Below are 27,785 nucleotides of genomic sequence, written 5' to 3' on the forward strand. Positions count from 1 at the left end.
CTCTCGCGGTACTTCCCTGCTTTCCAGACTCCTTAGCGCGAGGCAGGAAAAAAAAAAAAAAAAAGGTATACTCATTTAGCTCAGCTTCTGCGGGTGCCGCAGCTTCGAGTGAGGCTTCAGAAGCCCTGGGGTTCTTTCTGTTACTTTTTCTCCAAGGAAAATGGCGGCCCCGGAGCAGGCGCTGCCGCTCTCGAGAGGATGCCCGAGTAGCTCTTCGCACTCCCCACCCCGGGGCGACCGGACCCTGCTGGTGAGGCACCTGCCCTCCGAGCTGACGGCCGAGGAGAAGGAGGACTTGCTCAAGTACTTCGGGGCGCAGTCCGTGCGCGTGCTGTCAGACAAGGGGCGGCTGGTAGGTGTGCGGGGAGCTTCCCACGCTCTTCTCCTTTGCATCGGACTCTCTTATTTAAAAATTTTTTATTAGTGCATTGTGGTCGTACATCTTGATGGAGTACACGATGGTAGAGGCATACATGCACAGCATCACCCAATTAGATTCTTTTTTTGAGCCCCTGAAATTGTATTGGAAGTAATTTGTATCTTAACTCTTTCAGAAACATACAGCTTTTGCTACTTTCCCTAATGAAAAAGCGGCTATAAAGGTATGACCTTTTTCTTTGCTGTTACCATTTTTAAAAATTATCTAATATTGGGAGATAATGCTAAGCTAGTTTTTAAGAGCAAAAGCGTTTGTATTTTGAGTTTGCGCAGTAGGCTGCATTTGGTTTGTCGTTTGGCAGAGCTTGCCCAATGCTAAGATATTGGGAAATAGGAATTGTAGAGTACTTTAAAACAAATTAAGATTCACTGCATATATAATTAGAAATAAATTCCAAGCCAGGCATGGTGTTGCGTACGTGTAATACCAGTATTCTGAAGGTTGAGACAGGAGATCACAGGTTCAAGATCAGCTTCAGCAATTTAGTGTAGCTGGAAGGTAGAATGCCTCTGGATTCAATCTCCAGTAGCACACACAAAAGAAAAAAAAAGTTCTAAAGGATATAAGATGGATAACTATCTTCTGTAAATGTTACAAGACAAAATGTTTAAGTATTAGAAAGGAATCACTGGCAAAGGAGGTGACCTTTCAACTAGACCTCTAATAATTACTTAAGTTTAAAAGAAAAACAAGGGAAAATGGACCTTGCAAGTTTAGAGAACACTAAGTTAAGATATAGGACCTAGAGAGTTTTAATTGTTGCAGGACCTAATAGTTGGGATAGAAATAGGACTTAAGAATTAAGTCTAAATTTGAATGGAAGAGAGGTATCAAATTTTGTTTACTAGGTGTTTTAAACGCATTTGATACTTTTGAGCTACCTAAAAATATGATCAGATGTATGAAAAGTATCTAAGAGAATTTATATCGTGTATTAGGTGTGGAGAAATATTAGAGCTAAGAAGACCAAATGGAAAGCCTTTTTTAAGGCCAAAGCAACAATAAGTATCTGAAGAAGGCAGTAAGAATGTAAAAGGTGAAGTACATAAACCCTCAGAGATTTGAGTGTGTAGGTCTTGTGACATAGTTATTTAGGGAGGATTATAGCGGAGGATTTTTGAACTGATAATGCTTGCATAAGGAATTGAAGTAGAAAGCAATATGTTTGCAAAGTATGCCATGAATTTATGTTTTCTGTTAACTTTGAGGAGTCATTGGGCTACTTCGATGGTAGTATTTAGTAAGCATTTAAAAACATGTATCAAGACCTGAGGCAAAGTCAGAAATGGAGAGCGTTTTCAACCATCTGAACAGATGATGGTCCCCCGGAAGATGATCCAGGAGAAAAACTGGGAGGGAGCAGCTAAATAAGCAAGAGAACTAGAAAATAAATTTTATAGATGGAAAGAATTTTAAGAAGATGAAATCCAAAATCCAGGCAGGCGTGGTGGCACATGGTTGTAATCTCAGCATTTGAGAGGCTGAGACAGGAGTATCACAGGTTCAAGGCCAGCCCCATCTACTTAGTGAGGCCCTCCACCACTTGTGGGACTCTGTTTCAACATAAAGACTTAAAAATAGGTCTAGGGGTATAGCTTGGAGGTAGAATGCCCCTGGGTTCCAACCCCAGTATTGGAAAAAAAAATAAAAAAGAACATGAAATCCTGTGATGACACATATTGAGGAATGAATGCAGTCTACTAAGGAGTTTTTAGCACGCAGCAGTGGAAATGATTAAAATTCTCATAAATGAAAGTAGAGGGGTACCTTAACTTCTATTATAGGTTGAGCATCCTCAGTCTGAAATCAAAATCTGAAATTTTGAACTCCAACATGTTTCCTCAAGTGGAAAATTTCACATCTAACGTTGAGTAACATGCCACAGTTGAGATTTGCAGGCACATAAAAATATTATAATATAAATATAAATAATATAGTACAAAATTAATTCCAGGCTATGTGCATGTGGTATATAAGAAACTTAAATGAGTTATCTAAAATCATATTATGTATATACATATATTTCAAAATACAAAAATATCTAAAGTATAAATTCTAGTCCCAGGCATTTCAGATAAGTATCAACCTGTATATCCACACAGTCGTCAGCAGTTTTCTGAGAATGATTTCAAATGGTATATATTAATAGGGGATGATAGAACAGGTAGAGTTCATGAATAAAGTTGTTAAGTAAAATGTGATAAAACCTTAGATTTTATGAAAATCAATAGTATACATATTCATATATACAGAGAAAAAAGTACAGCAGAACCATTCAAATTGTTCAAAAATGTCTGAGTGTGATTATAGAAGGTGCTTATGTATTTTTGTAATGTATAGGGAATATTATTTTCAGAAAAAGTATTTTTCAAAAATATGGCCTAAGTTATAAATAAAATATAGTACTGAAAAACCATAATTTTAGGATCAACATGAACTTGGAAGTCAAGTATAGGGCCAGTCATTGTCTTTGGAAATATTTATAGTGAAGGGAGAGGTGAGAGGTTAATGGCAGCTAGTGAGGCTTTAAGATTTTAACCTTATTGGCAACAAATAAAGTAAGATACCAAAGCAAGAAATGTTCATGAATAGAGTAGGAAGAAATGTCTGTGAATGGAGTATGTAACTTAGAGAGGAGGATTAGTTAACATTTACAATAAGAAACCGTACTTTTTAAAAAAAGAAAATGTGTGATGTTCATTATGAGAGAAAGTTGGATTATAAAAGGCTTTGACATATTTAAGCCTGGGGTCATATTTCAGCCTGGGTAACCTCCATTTTAGATGAGGGTTCACTGATAATAAAGAGATCTAGAATTAAGGCCTGGAAAATTATTGAAACATTTTTGAACTTGATTTGTATGATGAAGTTAGAAGGCAAACGAGGTTGCTTAATATGTTAGAATGAAATCATAGTCTCAGTTAAGGCCTTTAGGTCCATTTGTTAAAAAAATATTAAGTGGGCCAGGCGTGGTGGCACATGCTTGTAATCCCAGCATTTGGGAGGCAAAGCCTGGAGGATCCTGTTTCACACCTCAGCTACTTAGTGAGGCCCTCTGCAACTCAGTGAGACCCTATTTCAAAATAAAGACTAAAAATTTGGGCAGGGGATGTAGCTTGGAGACCAAATGCCCCTGGGTTCCATCTCCAGACCGGCAAAAAAAAAAAAAAAATTAAGTGTTTCATGCTGTTTTAGGTCTTGAGCTCTACCACTTAAAAAGTAAAATACACTCATTGGCACTCATTCTCAAAGGGGAAGATAGACATAAATAATGAATTTAATTGCTTAGTATATATGTGTGTGTGTATCATCTCTTAGGAGATGATACATGTTCTTGTTTAAAAAAAGTAAGAGCAGTAGATTAGGAGTGCCAGGTGGGGAGGGGCCAGGTTGCTGTTAAGGGGATTAGTTTCATATTTTAGCAATGATTTGAAGGGAATATTTGACACAAGTGCATTTCAGTCAGAAGGACAGCTGGAACAGAAAGGCCCTAGGGTATGAACATGCCTGATATATTCAAAGAAAGCACTGTGACTGGAACAGACAAAGTGAAGGAGATCATTGGATTTGATGTCAGGGAAGTAATACTGATCTTACCATGTAGGTTATAGTAAGGATTTTAGGTTTTACTCTGAGAAAAATGGGGAGCTACTAGACCATTTTGAGTAAGGTAGTGACATGATCTGACTTTTATTTAAAAGGATCACTTTGAAGCCGGGGAGGGGCGTGGTGGCACACCCTTGTAATCCCAGTATGAGGCTGAGACAGAAGGATAGCAGGTTTGAATCCAGCTTCCCATCTTAGGCTCTCAGCAACTTAGACGCCGTTTCCAAATAATAAAATAAAAAGGGCTGGAGGTGTATCTCAGAGGTAGAATGCACCTAAGTTCATTCCCCAGTACCACAAAAAAAAAATAAATTAATTAAAGGGTAACTTTGGTTATTAATGTTGAGAATAGACTAAAGAAGATGAAGAAAAAAAATGAGAGAATCTAATAAAATATTACAGCCGGGCGTGGTGGCGCACACTTATGTAATCCCTGCGCTTGGGAGGCAGAGACAGGAGGATCACTCAGTTTCGAAGCCAGCCTCGCTGGCTTAAGAGACCCTGTTTCCAAATAAAAAATAGGTCTGGGAGTGTAGCCCGGAGGTAGAAGGGTTTCCAGGAACCCCGGTACCACCAAAATATATATATTGTGATAATTTAGTCCATAGATTATTATTGGTTAAAGCCTAAAGCAGTAGTAGTTTTGGGAGTAGTAAGTAGTGATTAAATTCTGGGTATATTTTGGAGGTTGAAGTGAACAAGATTTCTTGATGACTTGGGTATGAAATGTGAAAAAGATGTTAAGGATGAGTCCAGTAATTTTTATCTAATTGACTGGAAGAATGAAATTATTATTGACTGAAAGAGAGCAGGCTCGAGATAAAGCACATTTAGGTTTAAGGGAAAGATAAGTCGTTCAGTTTCTGAAGTGTTGAATTTGAGATGCTTGACACCTGAAAGGAAGTATCACTTGGATTTGTATTTTGACTTTAGTACAGAGGTCTGGGCTTAAGTTATAAACTCCGGAATCATTAGCATAGAGGTATTTAAATTTAATACTAAACTAGACCACCAGGAAAATGTGCTTAAATAGAAAGATCAAGAATAGAGCTCTGGAGCATTCCAACATTCAGTGTAAAAAAGCACAAGCCAAAGTGATTGAGAATTAATAACTGTGAGCTGCTGGGTGTGGTGGTGAAAGCTTGTAAATCCCGCGCTTGGGAGGTGTAGACAGGAGGATCCTATCCCGCAGGTCCGAAGCCAGCCTCACTGGCTTTAAGAGACCCTGTTTCCAGATAAAAATATAAAAAATAGGTCTGGGAGTGTAGCTTGGAGGTAGAAGGGTTCCATCCCCAGTACCATCAAAAATAAATAAAAAATAGCAGTAAGCTAAGGAAGAATTAAAAGAATGATGGTTATAAAATAAGGAAGCAACCTGTATCAAGGAGGGAATGATCAATTACGTTAAATGTAGTATAGTGAATACTGAGTTGACCATTGGCTTAGCAATATAAAATTTGTAGTTTATAAGAGTCATTGACTTAAGTCATAAAACTAACTGGAATGAATTTAAGACTGAATAGGAAAAAAGGAATTATAGACAAAGGGTTTAGATAACTGCAAAAGTAAGAATGGGTAGTGGTAAGTAGGATCATAGAAGAATATTAGGATGAGAGAAAGAGGATCGTGTTTTTATTTTTACTGTGGTCCAGTAGAGGAGAGAAAATAATGTAGGTAAGAGCACCCCTTTGTACATGTCCAGAGAGTAGCAAAGGACAGATGAGTAGATGAAAGAGGATATGATTTAATATGCAAGACAAACAACTGGATTTAGATTTAAAAATGCATACTTAATTTGCAATAACATATGCAACATGAAATGTATGCATGTAGAAGCTGCTGAATAGGGAGTTATGGTAGGATCTGACATTCTCATCTGGTCTTTTCAGTTGTCCCAAAGTAGGAAGAAAAGTACTAGTCTATGAATGGGAGGTGAGATCTTCTGAGGTTATGGGTCAAGGAGAAAATGAAATATTCTCTTAGAATTTAGTAGGAAAAAATGGACCAAGATTGTGATATATAATTGTATGGTATTAAGGACCATTCTGAGATTTGTGGTTGTGAAAAGTGAGACCCAGAAGATTTGTTCCACTTGGGGTTTTTTTAGCCATTTTCAGCTGCTTAGGTATAAGTAGAGTTGCCAAAGAGTTGGAGTTAACTAGATTTGTGTTTTGCTAAATTATAGGAAGTAGTCCTTTGATAAGTAATAAAGACTTTATAGCTTGGCATTAGTAATGGATGAGAATAGCTGAATAAATGCTTATTCATTAACAGCATCAGTAAAGAAATGTACAAATTAGTTTTGTATATGATAACTAGGAAATAGTTTTTGGTACCATTACCAGATATTGTTCTTGTTCTTCTCACGGAAGGCATTGACAAGACTCCATCAACTGAAACTTTTAGGACATACTTTAGTTGTTGAATTTGCAAAGGAGCAAGATCGAGTTCATTCCCCATGTCCCAGTACAGGTGCTGATAAAAAGAAAAGGTATGTAGATTTATATTGGTCTTCCTATCATTTTAATCTGTATTTTTAAAAGTCATTTGTGTAGTTACTGGATTGTTCTCAGAATAGCAAGTAAATAATTTGAAGCAGTAATGATAAATTTCTCTATCAGGTCTAATATAGAAAAAAAAATCTATTTTTGCTTCTAATTGTGCATTAGGAATTTATGTGTTGATTTAATATGAGAGTTTAATAAATATAAGGTGGAAGGAGGTGTGAGAAGTGGGGAGAAGGTACTATAGTTGATTATTCCTATCCAGAATGCTTGGGATTAGAAATATTTCAGGATTTGGGGGTTTTGAAATATTTGCAGATATATATATATATATATATATATATATATATATATATATATATATATATATATCCCAAGTCTGAACATGAAATTTGTTTCATTTATATCTCATAGATATAGCCTAAAGGCAGTTTTATACGGTATTTATAGTGTGTCCTTATGCTTGCTGTGTCATGTTTCATAAGGGTATATGTGTAATTTTACACTTGTGGCTCAAAAAATTAAACTTCAGATTTTAAGAGCATTTTTAACTGCAATCTGTAGTATAGAGTTCTTTTATTAGGGGTATCAAAATGTCAAAATAGGCATGGGTTTGAAATCAAAGCCTAGTATTTCTTTCCTAGATCTGACGCTCTAGTTTTATAACTTTCATAAATTTTCTTTGCCTAGTGCTTCTCAGTGTATAATCTCTAGGCCAAGTAATTGGATCATCTAAGAACTTGATTGAAATACAAAATCCTGGGCCTCAACGCAGTCTTTCTGAATAGAAACTTAAGTAGGGAGGGAGAAGGAGGGAAGTCCCTAGATACTTATGAGTTTGGATAAAGATGCACAATAAATTTGAAAGCTGAGTGAAGTGGTTCTTGTAGTCCCAGTACTTGGGAGGCTGAGACAGGAGGATTGCTGTTCACTGACAGTTTCAGCTACTTAGTGAGGCTCTCTGCAAATTAGCGAGACCTTGTTCAAAATAAAGAATAAAAAGTATCAATATTGCGTACTATGTGAATTTTAGTTTTCTTTGTGGCCAATGAAATTTATCATACTAAACTCATAAACTTGTTGTAAAAGTAAATAGAATTGTGGAATGCCTAGTATTGTAACAACAAAAGGTACTCAGTGAAATTTAATTCTACTTCTCTCCCTTTATGTTGGTGTTTGCTTCAGAAATACTTGGAACTTTTTTTAACAGAACTGATTTCATGTCATGTTTGAAAAGATAAGTTGTCTTTTCTGTATGCAGTTTTTCAATCTTTCCAGAGATAAGATCAACTTTGATTCTATATATTTTAGACCTGAAGACATTGTGGAAGATGATAAAGACAAGAAAGAGCTTGGTTGTTTAACAATAGAAAATGGAATTGCACCAAACCATGGGTTAGCATATTTTTGTATGTTTTTTTCCATGAATGTGTAAGTGTAGTAAATAAGGTAATTTTGAAAAGAAGGAAATTTTAATATTCTATGTAGAATTCTAATATGTGGAATAAATATTTTGAGCTATGAATTTATCACTGAGTTCACAGAAAGCATCTGTGAAAATGTTCAGAGCTATAAACATGTTCTGATAAGCTGTTTGCTTATTTATTTATTTATTTATTTATTTATTGTGGTGCTGGAGTTCCTGGAAGCCCTTCTACCTCCGGGCTACACTCCCAGACCTATTTTTATACGTTTTTTTTATTTTTAGAAACAGGGTCTCTTAAGCCAGCACAGCTGGCTTAGAACCTGCATGATCCTCCTTTCTCCGCCTCCCAAGCGCGGGGATTACAAGCGTACGTCACCACGCCCGGCAACTGCTCCTTTATTTAATATAATACAAAGGTAAGTTTTTAAATTAAAAGTACTTGTTATGGCTGGATGTGGTGATGCACACTTGTAATTTGGAACAGCATTTGGAAGTCTGAGGCAGGATTGTGGTTCAAGGACAGCCTCAGCTACTACTTAGTGAGGCCCTGTGCAACTCAGTGAGACCCTGTTTCAAAATAAAGAATAAAAAATAGGATTAGCAGGAGTAGCTTGGAGGTAGAATGCCCCTGGGTTCCATCCCCAGTACCACACACAAAAAAATACTTGTTAAATCTCTAAAGAAAAAAGAAGTAGCTATTACAAGTACTCTATTAATCATATAATTAATGTGTTATCAACTTACCTAGAATGAATTATTGAAACAAAGTTATTAAAATTTAAAGACCTTAAATAAGGACTGTTTTTTTTTTTTTAAGGCTGACTTTTCCACTGAATTCATGCCTCAAGTATATGTACCCACCACCTTCAAGCACAATTCTAGCAAACATAGTAAATGCTTTGGCAAGTGTGCCTAAGTTCTATGTACAGGTACGTAGAATAAAACATTTTCCTCTAAATTCGTGTTTGTTTACCTTTAGCATGATGCTTTATTTTTCATTCTTATTCTTATATTTAATAAATGATACTAAGTAATAATACAAATAAATATTTCATTTTATAGCTATTTCATACTTATTCATCAGTCTAATTCCAGACTGGCAATAATATACAGTGTTTTAAAGTAATGAAAGTACACACTAGTTTCAAAGGCTTTCATGAGCCATAGTATAAATGTATACTAATAAAGAAAAGCTAACTTGGAAAATGTATTTTCTAGTCATTTGTATTACTTTTAAAATTAATCTAGAGTTTCTTAAAGGAAAAGACATAATAGACTCTTCAGCAAATGCTTGAAAATTTTGGCAGTAATGAGATATTTCTTTAAGTGGAAAATATAGATAATGTTTATTCTCTTTATTCTGTTTCATAATCTCATAGTAATCGGCAACATTGATAGGAAAAATTTCAGTAGGTTTTACTTTGTAAGAGTATCACATTCTTAGTGATGGAAATAATTGTATTTGTAGAACTGACAGTTTAGAAAGACTAACCTGAGATTAATCTGTGTTTTGTTTTCTCCTTTCTTGGGATTATAAAGACAAGTGTTATTATAAAGTGTTTTAGTAAATAAAATATAAAATGTGAGTTAAACCATTATTTTAGTGCTATGTGAATTTAAATCTTTTGCCACTTTAAGGTACTTCATCTTATGAATAAAATGAATTTACCCACACCTTTTGGACCAATTACTGCCCGGCCTCCCATGGTAAGAAAGTTTTTAGAATTGTCAAGAGTCAAAATTTCTCCTCCTGAGTGGAATTGTTGAGGGTACTATAGGAACCTCTGATGTACATTGTAAATAAGGGATACCTAGTGAGTAAATGTGGTACTAAAAATAAACCTGAAAATTGAAAGTGGAGGACAGCCAGATTATGAAAGAAATATTTTGGTATTAGAAACCAAAATTTCTCCCATTGTTTAGTTTCTTAACCCAGAACAAGGTGTCATCCTGTGGGATGATTATACTATCTTTCCTCCCTCTCTCTCTCTCTCTCTCTCTCTCTCTCTCTCTCTCTCTCTCTCTCTCTCTCTCCTTCCTTCCTTCCTTCCTTCCTTTTTTCTGTTTTTTCTTTTTTCAGTGCAATTGAACCCAGGAGCCTCACACATGCTAGGCAAATGTTCTACCACCAAGCCACACCCCTAAGCCCCTACACATAACTAAATTATCTAAAAATTCTGGTGCTTTGGTTTTATTGCAGATAGAACCTTAGTAGAGAAATAAAAAGGTTGCAGATATTTTTATAATTTAGTTAGTAGATTCTAGAAATTATTTTATTGACGTATACTTTGTATGTTTATAGGTAATAGCAATTCAAAATTATTTTGGGTGTTAACAAGTAAAATAAATTGTTTTGGAGCTGACTTTTTCTGCCATATGTAGTATTAGCTTCATAATGTTACCTTAATAGTCAATACTTGGTATATTGTAGGTTGTTAAGTTTATGCTAGTTGCTACTAGCCAACAAAACTTTAAAACTCTTTGTCTTTTAATAGAATAAGTCATTTCTTGGTCATGTTGATTCCATTCCAAAAGTAGGGCAGAAGCATATTCTACTGGGTCATTAAAACATCTGATTTGCCTCCACCATGTGCCTTCCCAGGTTAAGGAAATAATTACCAATAGTACACAGATCAGGCAGGGAGGATTATATATGGAAGCTTTTTATGCTCCTATGCCATTAGCTAAAACTCAGTTATGTGATGAAATATAACCTCAAGGGAGGTTTGCACATTTAATCCAGCCAAAAGAAGACAGAACAGATGTTTTCATCCACTAGTGGTCTGCTACCACAGGTGTTTCCTTACTGTTTCTTTAATGTTAAATGTATAGAAGAATATCATGGGGTAAAAGGAAATAATAACCAAGTTATTTGTATGGAAATTGATTTGTTTACTTGTAAACTTCACAGATTGTAACAGTGTTTTATTTTTTAACTAGTATGAAGACTATATGCTATTGTCTGCACCTCTTCCACCTACATCGCCCAGGCCACCTGAGGAGCCTCCTTTGCCAGAGGAGGATGAGGAATTATCTAGTAATGAATCAGAATATGAGAGCAGTGATGAGGAGGACCGACAGAGGTTTGTAGTGCGAAATAAATGTTTGGTTATAAGGAACATAGAATGTGACTTCCCGTATTTTGCATATATTTCTTCAGAAATTGGAGTCATTAGAATGTGTTTTTCTTAGCCACCAGCACTCAGCTCCTTGAGCATAAATAGTAGCTCTAGATTAAGACCTGAGAATGGATACTAAAACCTAGGGGAATATTTGGGAATTGTGTATACTTTTTTTAGATGGATGATGATGGCATTACAAAGTATAGTCAACCCTTATCATTCATGGATTTTGTATTTGTGAATTTGTTTGCTCAATGACATTTACTTGTATTCCCCAAATAAATATTCACTTTGCTTTAATTGTGTTGTGGATATGGGTATACACAGTATCACTTGGTCCATAGTTTTCCAAATAGAGTTTTATAAAGTGACTATGTTAATCACCATTTTACCATTATAATGAAAATGCTTGAGATAATTGACTTAAAAAGATAAAAGGGTTATTTTAGGTTCCAGCGTTAGAGATTCCAGTCTGCATTTGATTGACCCCATTGCTGTGGGCTTGTGCTGAAGCAGCACATCATGTTGGGGGCCCACACTGGAGCAAGCCTGCAAAAGAGAACAAGGAATGGGCCACAGTCTCGCTGTCTGTTTCAAGGACATGTCCTAGTGACCTAAGGATTTGCTCTAGTCCCTACTTCCTAAAGGCTCTGCAGCCTCTGATAGCACTACTCTGACAACCAAGCATTTTTAACACATATGCTTTTGAAGGACATTTAAGATCCAACCTCTAGCAGTGACCTTCTGCTTTCTTGTTTTCTCTCATTTACTGTATATACACAGGTGTTCTTTTCATGGTCTACTTAATATTATGTTTTTCACATTTTTTAATTTTTGTTGGTGATTTTGCTGCTCAGAGTAGCCTTCAGGCATAGTACTAAAGTGCTGCCTAGAGTTTCTAAACTGAAGAAGACTGCCTCATGGAGAACATGTATTATATAAGAATCCTTCAGCACAGAGTTGTAGTGATGAATTTTGGTTTAATGTTAATGAATTAAGGATTTATAGTACAGGTGTCAGTAAACATTAGCTCACACAAAACAAGGTTATGTAATGATCATTTGATGAGATGTTGCAAACAGAAGCTTATAGGAACATAATCCTGAATTTTGCCTAGGGGTAGTGATTAAGTATTCACTTTGTAGTGAGCTTATAGAACATAACTAATACAAATGATAAGCATTGATTTCATTCGTGTTTTTACAGCTAATTCTGGACTCTTCACCTCTGAATGATTCTAGAGCAATTCTTTAAGATGCAGAACCATTCATAGTAATTACTATGGATTATTCTAATTGTTTTTCCTTGACAGTACACATATATTTTATTTAAAGATTCTGGTTAAAAGTAGTAAATTTTAATAAGGCTTAAATATATAACTCATAACCTAGCTTAGAACAGAAATTGCTGAACATTTTCTGTGGAAGTGTAAGAGTAAATATATCTTACTTTATGAGTCAGATAGTCTTTGGCAGTTGTTACTCAGCTCTACTCTTGTAGGAAACTATCCTTAGAAAATGCCTAAATAAGAGGTGGTTTTGTTCCAGCAAAACTTTATAATAGCAGGCAGCTGTCTGGACTTGCTTGTTAGGCTAGAGTTTGACAATCCCTAGCCTATAAGACTGTTATGGGCAAATGATGGGAATCTTAGTAAATTTTGTACAGAAGTATTCAGATTTGAAAGGAATGGACGGTATGATCAAAACCCGAGCAGAGATTTTGGGGTATATACAGATAATCGGCAGCAATTTTACTAAGTCAGTGTCCACCTAAGTAGCAAAACAATACAAACTCTCTTTAAATGGAGAAAGTTAAAAGTTAAAGTGTAGATGAGGTAGAAACTACAATATGTGAGCAAATACAGTATCTGTCTTTAATAGAGACATTTATAAAAGCTAGTAGTTCTGATGGATGGTAACGAAATCATTGTTAAAGAATGCTATGAAGAGGTTAATTGAGGTTACTTGGTTAATTAACCTCATTGGACTTTCTTTATAAAAAGAGGGAAAATAATTAGGAATGTTATATGTAAACTAGCCCAAACCCATTTTATATTTGATATATGTATGTACATTTTCATTTAGGAATATAGTATAGATTTTGCTAATAATTCATTTTGAGTTGTAGGAAGAAGAAAGCTTTGCATGTACCAAATTATGCTTGCCTGCTGCTCTTTTTTTATTAATTTTTTTTTATATTTTGGTGGTACTGAGGTTCCTGGAAGCCCACCTTCTACCTTCTACCTTCGGGCTACACTCCCAGACCTATTTTTATATTTTTTAATTTGGAAACAGGGTCTCTTAAGCCAGCAAGGCTGGCTTCGAACCTGCGCGATCCTCTTGTCTCCACCTCCCAAGTGCGGGGATTACAAGCATGCGCCACCATGCCCAGCTGCTCTATTTTTGAAATGTAACAAAACCTAAAAAAAATCCAAAGTAATGTTCATTTCTTTAGCTGATATTTATTGACTATGTAATAGGTGATTGGCTTTGTTTTAGGGGCTTTTGATATAAGTTGGGTGAGCAATTTATGAATGTAGGCATAAATGATTTGGACAACTGAATTTTTAATAAAAGTTTGGGTAAGTTGTGGTTGTTAAGAGGCTTTAAAAATGCACAGCCTATATTTATATATTTAACTGCTTAGGAAAAAAACGGTTTTAAAAGTTACTTTTGCCACATTTTCCTCCCCCTCCTCTGTATTTTGTTGTGTGTATGTATTTATTGTGCTTTCAAATTTCAGAAATGATACCCTAAACGGTAAAGTTGTGACTATTAATTTTTTGAGTACCTGCCCTGTGAAAATGCAGATATGCCTAGACAAGATGTAAATATGAACTATTCAAGCTATGTACGATTCTTTTTGCTCATTGTTAACTTTTAAGCTACTTCAGAATATAGTATTTGTTAATTTTTTATTTTTATTTTTGGTGGTACTTGGGGTGGAACCCAGAGGCTTTCTACCTCCAGGCTATACTCCTAGACCTATTTTATATTTTATTTGGAAACAGTGTCTCACTACGTTGCTGAGAACCCCACTAAGTAGCTGAGGCTGGCTTTGAACCTGGGCGATCCTGCTGTGTCAGCCTCCCAAGCGCAGGGATTACAATTGTGTGCCACCATGCCTGGCCAGAGTATAGTATTTGAAAACTTTGTACTCCAGTAGTTTGTTACCTTGTTTATATAATGATTCATTTGCATACATTTACCACAAGATTTTTTTCAATGAAATACTTCAGTCCCATGATCTGTTCAGTAATTAGTAATAATCAAAATAATTTGACTATGTTGGTAAGGTCTTTTGAACATCCATGAAAAAAGAATAATAAAGTTGTGTGGATTGTATTAATATATTTTACTCAACTGCTTGGCATGAAGTCTAGCCATTTGTTTGGGCACATAGAATGTTTAGAATGAAAAATTGATAATTGTGGTTTAATTTTTAGATTTGAGGACATAGCATACAGTAATTTAGCAAGACTCTGTTTCAAAATAAAAAATGTTAAAAATGGGCTTGGGATCCTCGCATGATGGCGCACACTTGTAATCCCTGTGTTTGAGAGGCTGAGACAGGAGGATTGTGGTTTGTGGACAGCCTCAGCTACCTACTGAGGTATTTTGCAACTCAGTGAGACCCTTTTTCAAAAATAAAGAATAAAAAGTAGGGCTGGGAGTGTAGCTCGGAGGTAGAATGCCCCTAGGTTCCATCCCCAGTACCGGATAAAAGAAAAAATTGGGCTTGAGGTACAGATCAGTGTAGACTGTACCTAGGTTCAAGCCCAAGTACTGCAGAAAATTCTTTCAAGATGAGGTGCAAGTGCAGCAAGAGAATGTAGAGTTTAGAGAATTTAGAGAATTTAGAATTTAATCTTTATCCAAAATTGATTTTCTCTTTATTGATGGTTTAGGCATTGTAATTTTTTACCAACATATTCCATTTTAGATAAGTGTCATAATTTATTTTATATACTCAAATACAAATTGAAGTTTAACAGAAACTTTTAAATAACTGTGTCTCTAGATAAGGAAATCTTTATCTTCTCTGTTCCCAACATTAGAATGACCAAGCTAATGGAACTAGCAAACCTTCAGCCCAAGAGACCAAAAATGATAAAACAGCGGCAAGTGAGAAAAAAGCGAAAAATAAAGGATTTGTTGAATGCACCTGTATCTACTTCACATAGGTAATTTTGTTTTTAAGTATGAAATGAGCCGGGAAAAATTGAAGCATGTCCATAATCCCAGTACTAGGTAGGCCTAAACAAGAGGATTGCAGGTTAGAGGCCAAGCCTCAGGAACTTAGACCCTGTTTCAAAATAAAATGGGCTGGGGGTGTAGCTCAGAGTTAGATAAGCCCCTGGGTACAATCCCTAGTACCAAAAAATAAAAATTAATGTAATGTTATGAGGGTCATGTATATAAACTTTGTTTATTGGCTTAATTCCATCTATTTCTTAGTCTGGCTTTTATTTAATACCAGTTTATTTGGTCTACCATTAGCTTCCTGTTTCCAAATTCACAATTATTCATAAGCTTCTCATACTTTACCAACATTTATATGTTAATAAATGATAAATACAAAAGTATGATAAAGGTTCTCATACTTTACCAGCATTTATTTGATAATATTGAGTCCCCTGTGTCTCAAAATTTTCTACCCTTCATTTTACATTGTAGTTTACTCTTTTTTTCTTTCTTTTTTTTTTTTTACTCCATTTTCTACCTTTTCCCATCAGTTGCATTTTAACTTAATTTAGCTTTTCTACAAGGAGCATTGTTCCTGGAATTTATAAGTAACTTTATAAAATAAGGAAGGAGAGTTTTTAAAATTATGTGGTTTTTTTTTTTTTTTTTTTTTTTGGCAGTACTGGGAATGGAACCTAGGGGCATTTTACCTCTGAGCCATACCCCTAGCCCTAATTTTTATTCTTTATTTTTGAAACAGAGTCCCACTGAGTTGCAAAGGGCCTCCCTAAGTACCTGAGGCTGTCCATGAACCAAGTACTTGGGAGGCTGAGACAGGAGAATCCAGATTCACCGCCAGCCTCAGCTACTTAGTGAGGGACTCTGCAACTTAGTGAGGCCCTGTTTCAAAATTAAGAAAAAAAAATTAGGCCTGGCATGATGTGGCACGGTTGTAATCCCAGCATTTGGGAGGCAGAGACCGGAGGATCTTTGTTTGTGGATAATCCTTAGCTACTTAGCGAAGCCCTTCACAACTCATTTGAGTTGTTTCAAAAATAATTTGTTGACCCTGTTTCAAAAATAAAAAAAGATTGAAAAATAGGACTGGGGCTGTAGCTCAGAAGTACAATGCTCTGGTATGGAAAAAAAAAAAAAATCAGGCCAGAGGTATAGCTCGAAAATAGAATGCCCCTGGGTTCAATCCCCAGCACAACACATAAACCACACCACACCACCCCCCCCCACACACACACACACGAGAGAGAGAGAAATAATGTGAGCCACATTAAATTTTCTAATAGCTACATTCACCTGTATTAATATAATTTAAGTCATTATACCGAGTCTATTATTTTAGCACTCCCAGACCTGTTTTATATTTTTATTTGGAAACAGGGTCTCTTAAGCCAGAGAGGCTGGCTTTGAACCAGCGTCATCCTCCTGTCTTCGCCTCCCAAGCTCGGGGATTACAAGCGTGCACCACCACGCCAGGCTGTAATGCTTTATTTATGTTAGTATGAAGAGAGAATCTGTAGAATAGGAGATCTTTGCCAGCTACTCCTGATAGATGACTAATGTTTAGAATACATAAAAAATTCTAACCAACTTCCACTAAAAAAAATAAATAATGTAATCAATAAATTGAACTGAATAGGCATTTCTCAAAAGGTGAAATACAGGCTGGGCATGGTAGTACACACCTGGAATCCCAGTACTTGGGAAGCTGAGACAGGAGGATCCTAGTTTCAAGGACAGCCTCAGCAATGTAGTAAGACTTAGCAGCCTAGTGAAACCTGTTTCAAAAAATCAAAAATTTAAAAGCATCTGGGGGCACAACTCAGGTAGAATGCCCTTTGGTTCTCGTTCTCTCTCTCTCTCTCTCTCTCTCTCTCTCTCTCTCTCTCTCTCTCTCTCACACACACACACACACACACACACACGGAGAAATACAAATGGCCAATTTATATATGAGACAATGTTAAACATCATTAGTACAACCACTATGGAAGTCAGCATAGAGGTTCCTTAAAAAAAACTAGGAATGGAACTACCCTATACCCCTGCTATACACTCAAGTCAGAGTATTTGAGTGATACATGGATATCTTTTTTATAGCAGTATAATAGCTAATTAATGGTATAATATAATAGCTAATTAATGGAACCCACCTAGGTATCCATCAACAAATGAATAAAGAAAATGTGTTCATACACACACACACACACACACACACACGTACACGTACACGTACATACAAACACTTTATGGCTGAGTTTTACTCAGCCATAAAGAAGAATAAAATTATGCCATTTTTAGCAAAGTAGATGAACTGGAGAACATTATGTGAATTGAGATGAACCTGTCTCAGAAAGTCAAGGGTTGTTATATTTTCTCTCATGTGAAAGCTAGAGAGGAAATAGGGAAGGAAAGGGACTTTATGAAAATGAGGAGGGACCAGTAGAATAGTGGAAAGGGATTGAAGGAGAAAAAAGGAGACTTAGAGAACTAATGACAAATACAGAGCAAATAATGTATGTTCATAGATGAAGATAACATTGCCGTTTTCACTAGGAATTACAGGGGAGGGAGGAGTGGGGTTGATGGGTGAGATGTAGTGGGAAATATACCAAGAGTTATATACTTTGAATCTCACTATATTTTATAATGTATTAATAATATTGGATTTGTGATTAAAATTTTAAGCTGTGATTGTTTTTAAATAGCAATTTACATCCTGTGCTGTTACCTTCGGATGTATTTGATCAACCACAACCTGTCAGTAATAAAAAAATTGAATTCCATATATCTACTGATATGCCAGCTGCATTTAAGAAAGATTTAGAAAAGGAAGAAGATTGTGAGGAAAAAAATTGTGGTAAGAATATTTTAGTTTTTTCATATGCCGGAGTCTGTTCTTTTTTAATAGTGAAGTTTTTAATGTGATGTTTCTCTATTTAATACTTGTCAACTTTAGAATATTTGTCTATATCTTCCTGATTATCTTGGAATAATATTTCATTTTCAAACTTTTAATACAACGTACTTAGGTTAGAGGTGAGGTTGTCACTGGTACTTTTTGTAATAAATCTAGACTGAAATTTAGGTTTAAACATATGCTTGTTTAATGTGATGTTCTATGGGCTTATTAGCACAATTGAATTATTTATGAAACAAGTGATGTGACTGTTCTGTGAGTTGTTGATATTATATATGTATATGCATATATTTACCAAAGTGTATATATTTGTCTGTGTATGTATGTTTTTAAACCTGAAACTCATGGATGATTGTTTACCAAATATACTGTTCTTTAATTTTAATATGACATAATGAAATTACAGGTATTTTTCTGCTTGTTTTAACCATTATTTGTTTTTATTGTGGTATATACCACTGTTAAATTTGTATTTCAGAAATTAGAAATTTATTGACGACCAAAACATATAAAGTAAAATTTTTACAAAGACAACAAAGAGACTGGGGAGTCAGTCCTCACTATTTTCTGTCCAGAGATAGCTAATGTAGTGCATTTGTGGGTGTGTGTGTGTGTGTGTGTGTGTGTGGTTGTGTATCTTTTCAGATTATCCTGTATTTTACCATTGTGTTGCTGTAACAAAATACCTGAGAAAATCAGCATAGAAAGAGGAGGGGTTTGTTTTGGCTTATAGTTTTGGAGGTTTTAGTCTGTGGTGGGTTGAACTCATTGCTTTTGGAACTGTGGCAAGGCAGCACATCAGGGACAGTGCATGTGGCAGAGGAAACGGCTTACCTCCTAGTAGCTGGGAAGCAAAGAACAAGAGTAAGAGACTAACGTTGCATAATTCCACCTGAGAGCAAGCCTCCAGTGACCTGAAGACTTCCCTAAAGACCCCACCTTTTAAAGTCTAACCATCTCCCAGTGTTACCAGAGACCAATCTTTAATACATGAGACTTCGGGGCCTTTTTAAATGAAAATCATATTTTAAATAGTATCCACCATTCACTCAGTAAATTTGTTATATAGCAGGCTCTGTTAACAAGACAGACATTGTCTCTTAGGTTTAGAGTTTACAGCCTAGTAGAGGTAGCATATGGTCTCATTACATAAAAATACATATTTTTTATGGCTGCATGGTAGCCCATAATGTAGCTATATCAGTCTCTAATTATTCTGGTATGTTTTGAAGTTTTTCCAATTTTTTTATTCTTACAGATAATATATATATATATATATATATATATATATATATATATAGAGAGAGAGAGAGAGAGAGAGAGAGAGAGAGAGAGAGATGTGTGTGTGTGTGTGTGTGTGTGTGTGTGTGTGTGAGTTTTTGTTTTTGTTTTTTTTTTTGGTGGTACTGGGATTCCTGGAAGCCCGTCTACCTCCGGGCTACACTCCCAGACCTATTTTTAATATTTTATTTGGAAACAGGGTCTCTTAAGCCAGTGAGGCTGACTTCGAACCTGCATGATCCTCCTATCTCCGCCTCCCAAGTGCAGGGATTACAAGCGTGTGCCACCATACCCAGCTAAAATTTATATATCTTTGTACAGATAGCTTTAAGTGCTTATGTGAATATAGAATAGAATTCTTGTAGATGTTATATATGTAGTAATTGAAAATCAACTAGTTCATTCCTATTTCATGGTTTGTGAAAGGGTTTTGCTTTTTGGTGGGCTTATATGTTTGAATATATATTTCTTATTCTAAGTTTTTCTTATCTAATGGACAATCATCCCTTGACACAGTCACCCTTGACACAAACTTTTAGTTTATTATCTCTTTTTATCTTTAACTCGAACATAAAAATTGTACATATCTGTGGGGTACAATTTTTAATTTTCTCAAACATTTATACATGTATAAAAGGGGAATAGTCTTTCTATGTCAGTGTCAGCAAGAATCTTGATATAATAGTGAAAACATCTCACATTTTTGCTACTGATTTTTTTTAGGACACAGATAATTCTGTTTGTACCATGACTTTTTTAACATATGAAGAAAGTTTCATAATCTATTGCATTCTTTTTTCAATACTGGGGATGGAACCCAGGGACATTCTACCTCTAAGCTACACCCAGACCTATTTTCTTATTCTTTATTTTGAAACAGGGTCTCACTGAGTTGCAGAGGTCCTCACTAAGTACCTGAGGCTGCCTGCGAACTGCGAACCTCCTTCCTCAGTCTCCCAAATGCTGGGATTACAAGCTTGCGCCACCATGCCCGGATATATTGCATGTTTTTTTGCATCATTTTTCAGTTAGCATTTTAGAGATTTTTGCTTTTCTTTTTTAGGTCTTATAACTAGAATGTTTCTAGTGAATATTTAACCCTGCCCTTCTAAACATTTTCTCCCAAGCCTGTTCTGTTTAGTATTTATTTATTTATTTATTTATTTATTTATTTATTTATTTATTTATTTATGCTTTACTGAGGATGGAACCCAGGGGCATTCTTCCTTCGAGCTATATCCCCAGCCTTTTTTTTTTTTTAAACAGGGTCTGACTAAGTAGCTGAGGCTGTTCAAGAACCTCGATCCTCCCATCTCAGCCTCCCAAGCATGCGCCACTATGCCTGGATTCTCTTTAGTTTTTGATTATGGTAATATTCATATTTTATGAATTAAATCCAGTATGTTGGTATCTAAAGTGAAAAATTGGCAGTTTTTTTTTTTTTTTTTTTTTTTTTTTTGCTGGTACTCGGGGTGGAACCCAGGGGCTTTTTTCCTCCGGGCTTCACTCCCAGACCTATATTTTATATTTTATTTGGAAATAGGGTCTCATTATGTTGCTGAGAGCCTCACTAAATCGTTGAGGCTGGCTCGAACCTGTGATTCTTCTGCCTTATCCTCCAAAGCAAGGGGATTTATAAGCGTGCACCACCACGCCCGGTCTGGCAATGTCTTTTAATTTACTTAGTTTGAATGGGTAATTTCTTGAACGTGTATATATTTGGTTTTTTTTTTTTTTTTTTTTTTTAAGGTCTAACTGAGTTGTGAAGGGCCTCCTCACTAAGTAGCTGAGGCTGTCACAAACCGCAGTCCTCCAGTCTCTGCCTCCCTAATGCTGGGATTATAAGCATCTGCCACCACACTCTGATTATTTATTTGTTTTTATTCTTATAATATCAAGATTAGGATTGGCTCTTGAAGTGGGGAGGCTATTGGATTTTTTTTTTTAATATCACTAAATGGAGAGGTGTCTTATTTTACAGTATTTATTTCCACATAATCTCTTCTTTTTTTTTCAGTACTAAGGGTTGAACCCAGGGGTATTTTACCTCTGAGCTATACCACCGGCCCTGTTTTTATTCTTTATTTTGAAACAGGGTCTCACTTAGTTGTAGAGTGTCTCACTAAGTAGCTGAGGTTACCTATGAACCTACAATCCTCCTGTCTCAGCCTCCTGAGTACTGGGATGTGCCACTGTAATACCCAGTTGGCATAATTTCTTAGTCTTTTAATTGTTAAGAAGATTGAAAGTTATTTCACTATATTCTGGCATAGAAAAATAGAATATTAATAATCGCTGTATAAATTATCTTGAGCGATTATATCCCATTAGCAGAATAACATTGTTATGTAATTTAATAAGCTACAAATTTTTTTTTATACAGGTATTATTTACCAGAGCAAGTTGTTAAAATACTGATTATTACCCTCCAGAGCACATACACTGTCTACCTACTAAACAGATCCCTGGCAGTGCCTCAAACTTAATATGTTGAAACTGAATTAATTTTCTTTTCTCTTTGCACACAGTCTAAGCACCATAAGACAACCATTTAGCTATTCAGTTATGGTCTGTAGGTGCTTTCATGTTACATACAACTCAATAGTTATGCTCAAAAGTATGTGGTCTGCAAAGCCTACAATACTTACGTTTGGATCTTTGTAGAAAAGATGTGTCTATGCGTATTCTAAAATATTTGAGAAACACCAAAGAATATCAAAGCCAAAAGATAATAGGGGAAATAAACTTAAAAATGGTTTTAAAGAGATTTTTAATGGCTAATATTAATGTTGAACTCTTAGATTTACCTGCTACTGAAGTTGATGCATCCAGTATAGGATTTGGAAAAATCTTCCCAAAGCCAAATTTGAACATCACAGAAGATATTAAAGAAGACTCTGATGAAATGCCCTCAGAATGTATTTCTAGAAGGGAGTTGGAAAAGGGCAGGATTTCTAGAGAAGGTAATATTATGAAATATGCATGCCATTTTACTTTTTTTTTTAACTATATAGAAACCAATTAGTTCATGTTGCATAACTTAATTAATTGCAAACATTTCAAAATATCTCTCTAGTTAATGATTGTTGTCACCTCTTCTCTCTCTCTCTCTCTCTCTCTCTCTCTCTCTCTCTCTCTCTCTCTCTCTCTTTTTCCTTTATGTTGGCAGAGACTAACCTCAAATTTGTGATCCTCTGTCTCAAGCCTCCCAAGTACTGGGATTAGAGGCTTACAGTACCATGCCTGGCTTCTCTTTTGGTTTTTAAATCAGTACTTTATATGGGGGGGGGGGATCCTTCCACTATAGTCTTTCTTGGCTATTTTTGTTTGAAAAAAATTTATTTTCATTCCCAATACTTTTGTATTATGACACATAAAACAAATCAGTGTATCCATGAACCTGGCATTGTGTGTTTTAAATATAGTAGCGCTAGATAGTACCATCACAATACTTGATAGAAGTGATTATAAAATAATTACTAAATATGTATATTTTAGGATTCTAAGTTCTCATGATAGTTTTTATTTCTATAGGGTTTTTACTGTTAGTATGAAATTTAATGGGTTTTGACTGATATGTACCACATAATTTTTTTACAATAATGATCAATTGACTTCTCTAGCATTTTTGCATATAATATCTAGTTGTGAAGAATAGATTACTGACAATAAAATGAAGAGCTGTAAAAGGGAATTTGAAATATGTTTGAGATAGCTAATTGTTTTTGAGTGCTTCTGAATTACATGAGTGTGAAGATGGCTGATAATTTGAGAAATTCACTTAACAATTATAAATGTTTGATTCAAATGTGCTTTAGTCTTTTTAGTAAAGTAACTTATCTTAAATGACCTATAGTAGTAAATATTTTATTGGGTAAATCATAGATATAATATATGCATGAAACTTAAAACTTTTGTATAATCAATTCAAATTTTCATGATTATTTGTATGCCCATTAGTAATATTGCTACTAATATCTGTGTCTCAATATTTTTATAAAGCTTATTTTGTTTTTGTAAGTTACATTTGAATGTTATTTTTTCAAACCTTGCTTAAAATATATAATCTTATATTCTTGTTTTATCTTGTCTTTAAATAAGAAATGGAAACACTCTCAGTTTTCAGAAGTTATGAACCCGGTGAACCAAACTGTAGAATTTACGTAAAGAATTTAGCTAAACATGTTCAAGAAAAGGTAATTTGAAGTTTATAAAATGATTTTATTATTTTACATTAATTTTACATTTTTGCCCCTGCATTATTGTTTATCTTTTTCTTATTGAAATTGTAGGACCTTAAATTTATTTTTGGACGATATGTAGACTTTTCCTCAGAAACACAACGGATCATGTAAGTGTCAGTCATAATCTTAAATTATGTTTGGTTGTATCTGTTATGAATTTACTATTTTTGTTATGCCACACTTCTTTAAAGACAAAGATCACAGGAAGAAGTTGATATATTTTGTTTCCTAAGTATTATCATAAACATCTAGAAAAACGTTCACAAACTTCTGTAAAAGTGCAATAGAAAATATTTAGTACTTTTATTGTAAGCCATATTTTATCATTTGTAGCTATTTACTTTTGTATTTGTAGCATCAGAGTAACCATAGGTGGTCAACAAGTACTCATGGCTATATTCCAGCAAACCTTTTATTTATAGAACAGACCTTGGGATAAATTGTGGCCCTAAGTTTCTCTCAAAAGCATTGGTCCTCAAGCTGTAACACTGCGTAACAGTCGCATTGCAAAACAGTTTCTTAGGCCCATCTCCAGGGAGTCTGGTTTTCTAGGTTGTGGTAATGAATTTGTGTTTTAAAAAAGCTCTTGGATCACACTGAAGCTGCTAGTCCAAAAATTACACTTTTAAAAATGTCACTTTTGATGATCCAAGAATGTACAGTATTCAGGCAAATTTTTTAATTTTATTTCTTTTATGTGGTACTGAGGATGGAATCTCTGGCATTCTACCTGTGAGCTACACCCCCCAGCCCTTCTTTTTGTTCTTTATTTTGAAACAGGGTCTAAGTTGCGAAAGGCCTCACTAAGTAGCTGAGGCTGGCCACGAACCTGTGATCCTTCTCTCAGCCTCCCAAGTACTGGGATTATAAGTGTGAGCCACCATGCCCAGCTCAGGTAAATTTTTTTAGATTTGTACTCTGGTAAAAAATATTCTCATCTTTTAGTTTGGATTACATTATTTAGAGTTCTGAATTCTCAGAGAGGAATGCAATGAATGAATGCTGTAAAAACTGTTTGAAGTTAGAATTTCATTCTTTAAAATAGGCACAGGAAAGCCAGGTGTAGTGATGCATGCATGTAATCCCCGCGCTTGGGAGGCTGAGACAGGAGGATCACAGGTTTTGAAGCCAGCTTCAGCTACTTAGTGAGGCTCTCAGCAACTTAGTGAGACCCTGTTTCAAAAATAAAATATAATAAAATAAAATAGATGGGTGTCTTATCTCAGAGGTAGAATGCCCTTGGGTTCCATCTTGAGTCCCACAAAATAAAATAAATAAAATAAAATAGGCACAGAATAAACAAAAATTTTGTATTAGTAATTTGAATCTAAGATTTGATCATATAAATTAAAATAGAATGAAATAGAAGAAAAAAGATAAAACATTCAAATGGAGATAAAGAAGTGACTCTCAGTAATGACTAAATATAGTTTTAATTTCAATTGAAACCAGTACTTTTAAGATCTGTTTTATGTTTCCTTTTAGATAGGTAGATAGATATACACTGGCTTGTTCCTCTTTTTTTTTTTTTTTTTTTTTTTTGGTGCTGAAGGTGGAACCCAGAGGCATTCTCCCTCCGAGCTATGCCCTCAGCCTTATTTTATTTTATTTGGAAGCATGGTCTCACTAGGTTGCAAAGGGCCTCACTAAATAACTGAGGTGAGCAGTGACCTTTGAATCTTCGCTCCCTCCCAGGTACCGAGATTACAAGGTGCACCACTGCACCCTGTTTAGCACCATGCTTTAAAATTCTTCATTTATTTGCATCTGTGGCAGATACCTCTTCTTACCAAGATATCATCAGAAGTTTCTTTATCTGGCCATGCAAATGCTTGTTCTTTTTTGCCAGTTGCTCGTGATACTGGAAAAGTTTAGTGTTTTTGTTTTATTGCAGGACATACTATGTTGAAAAAATCAAAAGCATTAGTATATACATATATAGGTGTACATATATACATGTAGGTAACTATATTTTGTATTCCCAGTATTTTCTATAGTTAGAATTTTAAGTGGAAAATATTTGCATATAGAAAAAGCTATAAATAATGAAATGGCAAGTTTCCCAGAAGGCTAATTTTGAATATAAAAAAATTATCTTTATCAACACTTTTTTGTGTATATTCTTTTACTGTCTGATGGTAGGCCATAGCTAGCTTTGTTATAAATTATAATCTCATTTTCCTTAGTAACTTTTGAGTACAGTTGTGTAAAAAATGTTAAAAATTGACTATACCATGAAATGATGGGACACTTCTAGGAATAGTCTATATCTTTAACCATCTACTTTGAAGAGTCACTTGGTTTCTCTAGGCTTCACTCATGAAATACCAGTAGTTGGGTTGTTTGTTTGTTTGTTTGTTTGTTTTGTGGTACTGGGGTTCCTGGAAGCCCTTCTACCTCCGGGCTACACACCCAGACCTATTTTATATTTTTATTTGGAAACAGGGTCTCTTAAGCCAGTGCGGCTGGCTTAAAAAATGTGCGATCCTCCTGTCTCTGCCTCCCAAGCGCGGGGATTACAACCGTGTGCCACCACGCCCGGCATAAAAATAGCAGTTTTAACTAGATGATAAATAATGTCTCTTTCCTAACCTGACATTCTATAATTTCTTATAATAATGAAATAAATTTAAAATTGCTTCCCATCAGCCTTCTTTCTTGGTTGTATTTTTTTGTTGTTGTTTTTTTTTTTTTTTTTTTTTTTTGTCACTGAGCAAATAGTATTTAATTGACTATAAGAAACTTTTTTTTTTTTTGGTGGTGGTGGTACTGGGGTTCCTGGAAGCCCTTCTACCTCTGGGCTACACTCCCAGACCTATTTTATATTTTTATTTGGAAACAGGGTATCTCTCTTAAGCCAGCATGGCTGGCTTCGAACCTGCGCGATCCTCCTGTCTCCGCCTCCCAAGCCTCCCAAGCTCAGGGATTACAAGCGTTCGCCACCACGCCTGGCTTATAAGAAACTTTTAATGAAATAAAAAGTAAGAAATTGGCTGAGCTGAGGGTATGGCTAAGTGGTAGAGGGCCTGTGTAGGCCCTGTGTTTGATTTCCAGAACAGCAACAACCAAGAAAGAAAGACATTTGCTTTTATCTTTACCAGTAATGCAGTTTTTAAGTCACATAAAGACATTCATAATAGTTTTTAAAAAATAGATAAAAGGAATTTGTAAAATCCATATTACCTACTCATAGAAAGAATACAGAAGAGAATTTTAGAAAACCTGACTAATAATCACTGTATAGTCATTTTTCTTTTGAACTTCAAAATTTTAAATTGCTCAAAATGTTTTCATTTCATTGTTTTATATTCTTATAATGAAACTTCTTTTTCCATCTTGACTTGTAGGTTTGATATACGCTTGATGAAGGAAGGTCGCATGAAAGGACAAGCCTTCATTGGACTTCCAAATGAAAAGGCAGCAGCAAAAGCTTTAAAAGAAGCTAATGGATATGTTCTTTATGGGAAACCCATGGTGGTTGTATCCTTTAATTCTGGTGGTTCCAAACCTGTAATTTTTAGAAGAGTATAACTGAAACTAAATCTTATGTTATTCTTTAGAAATCTAAAATAACATTTTAGCCTGAACTATTCATTTACCGTTAAACATAACTTAGCAAAATCAGGTGGCAATCTTTAATGCGAAATAAGAGACTTGAGCAACATGAGGTTACTAAATTTCAGCCAAGTCTGTACATTTCACTTAAGCAGCTCAAAAGTATATCTTCATGCTAAGCCTCAGAGATTATAGTATCTAGAAATATATTCAGCCTCACTAAATATAATTCATTATAGTTTTAATTCTTATTTCTGCCTGAAGATTTTAATAACTAAGATATATCATTGATTAACCATGTTATTAACATCAGGCAGTCAAGGTAAATTCGAAAACTATACTGTTACTCTTCATTTCAAAGTTCTTGACAGTTGTTTAGAAAATATTACTTTCATATATTTGAAGGAAACCTTAATTTACAAACACTAGCAGTTTGCTCGATCTGCTAGACCTAAACAAGATACTAAAGAAGGAAAAAGGAAGTGTTAA

At 35.1% G+C, this 27,785-nt stretch overlaps 1 protein-coding gene across 1 annotated transcript; it reads left to right on the forward strand.

Moving 5' to 3' along the window:
* On the forward strand, positions 1 to 27,785 carry RNPC3 (RNA binding region (RNP1, RRM) containing 3; the record flags this gene model as incomplete). The annotated part of the gene is made up of 14 exons (XM_080692962.1): positions 1 to 352; positions 555 to 602; positions 6,418 to 6,536; positions 7,861 to 7,944; positions 8,793 to 8,904; positions 9,614 to 9,682; positions 10,916 to 11,058; positions 15,155 to 15,280; positions 18,005 to 18,156; positions 22,299 to 22,460; positions 23,599 to 23,693; positions 23,790 to 23,848; positions 27,089 to 27,221; positions 27,726 to 27,785. Exons 1-14 carry the CDS (start codon positions 161 to 163, stop codon positions 27,783 to 27,785), a joined length of 1,554 nt encoding a protein of 517 aa, XP_080549088.1. The 5' UTR covers positions 1 to 160.

The sequence above is a fragment of the Muscardinus avellanarius genome, assembly GCF_963383645.1.
Source record: "Muscardinus avellanarius genome assembly, chromosome: 3".
In the NCBI taxonomy this organism is placed as follows: Eukaryota; Metazoa; Chordata; class Mammalia; order Rodentia; family Gliridae; genus Muscardinus; species Muscardinus avellanarius.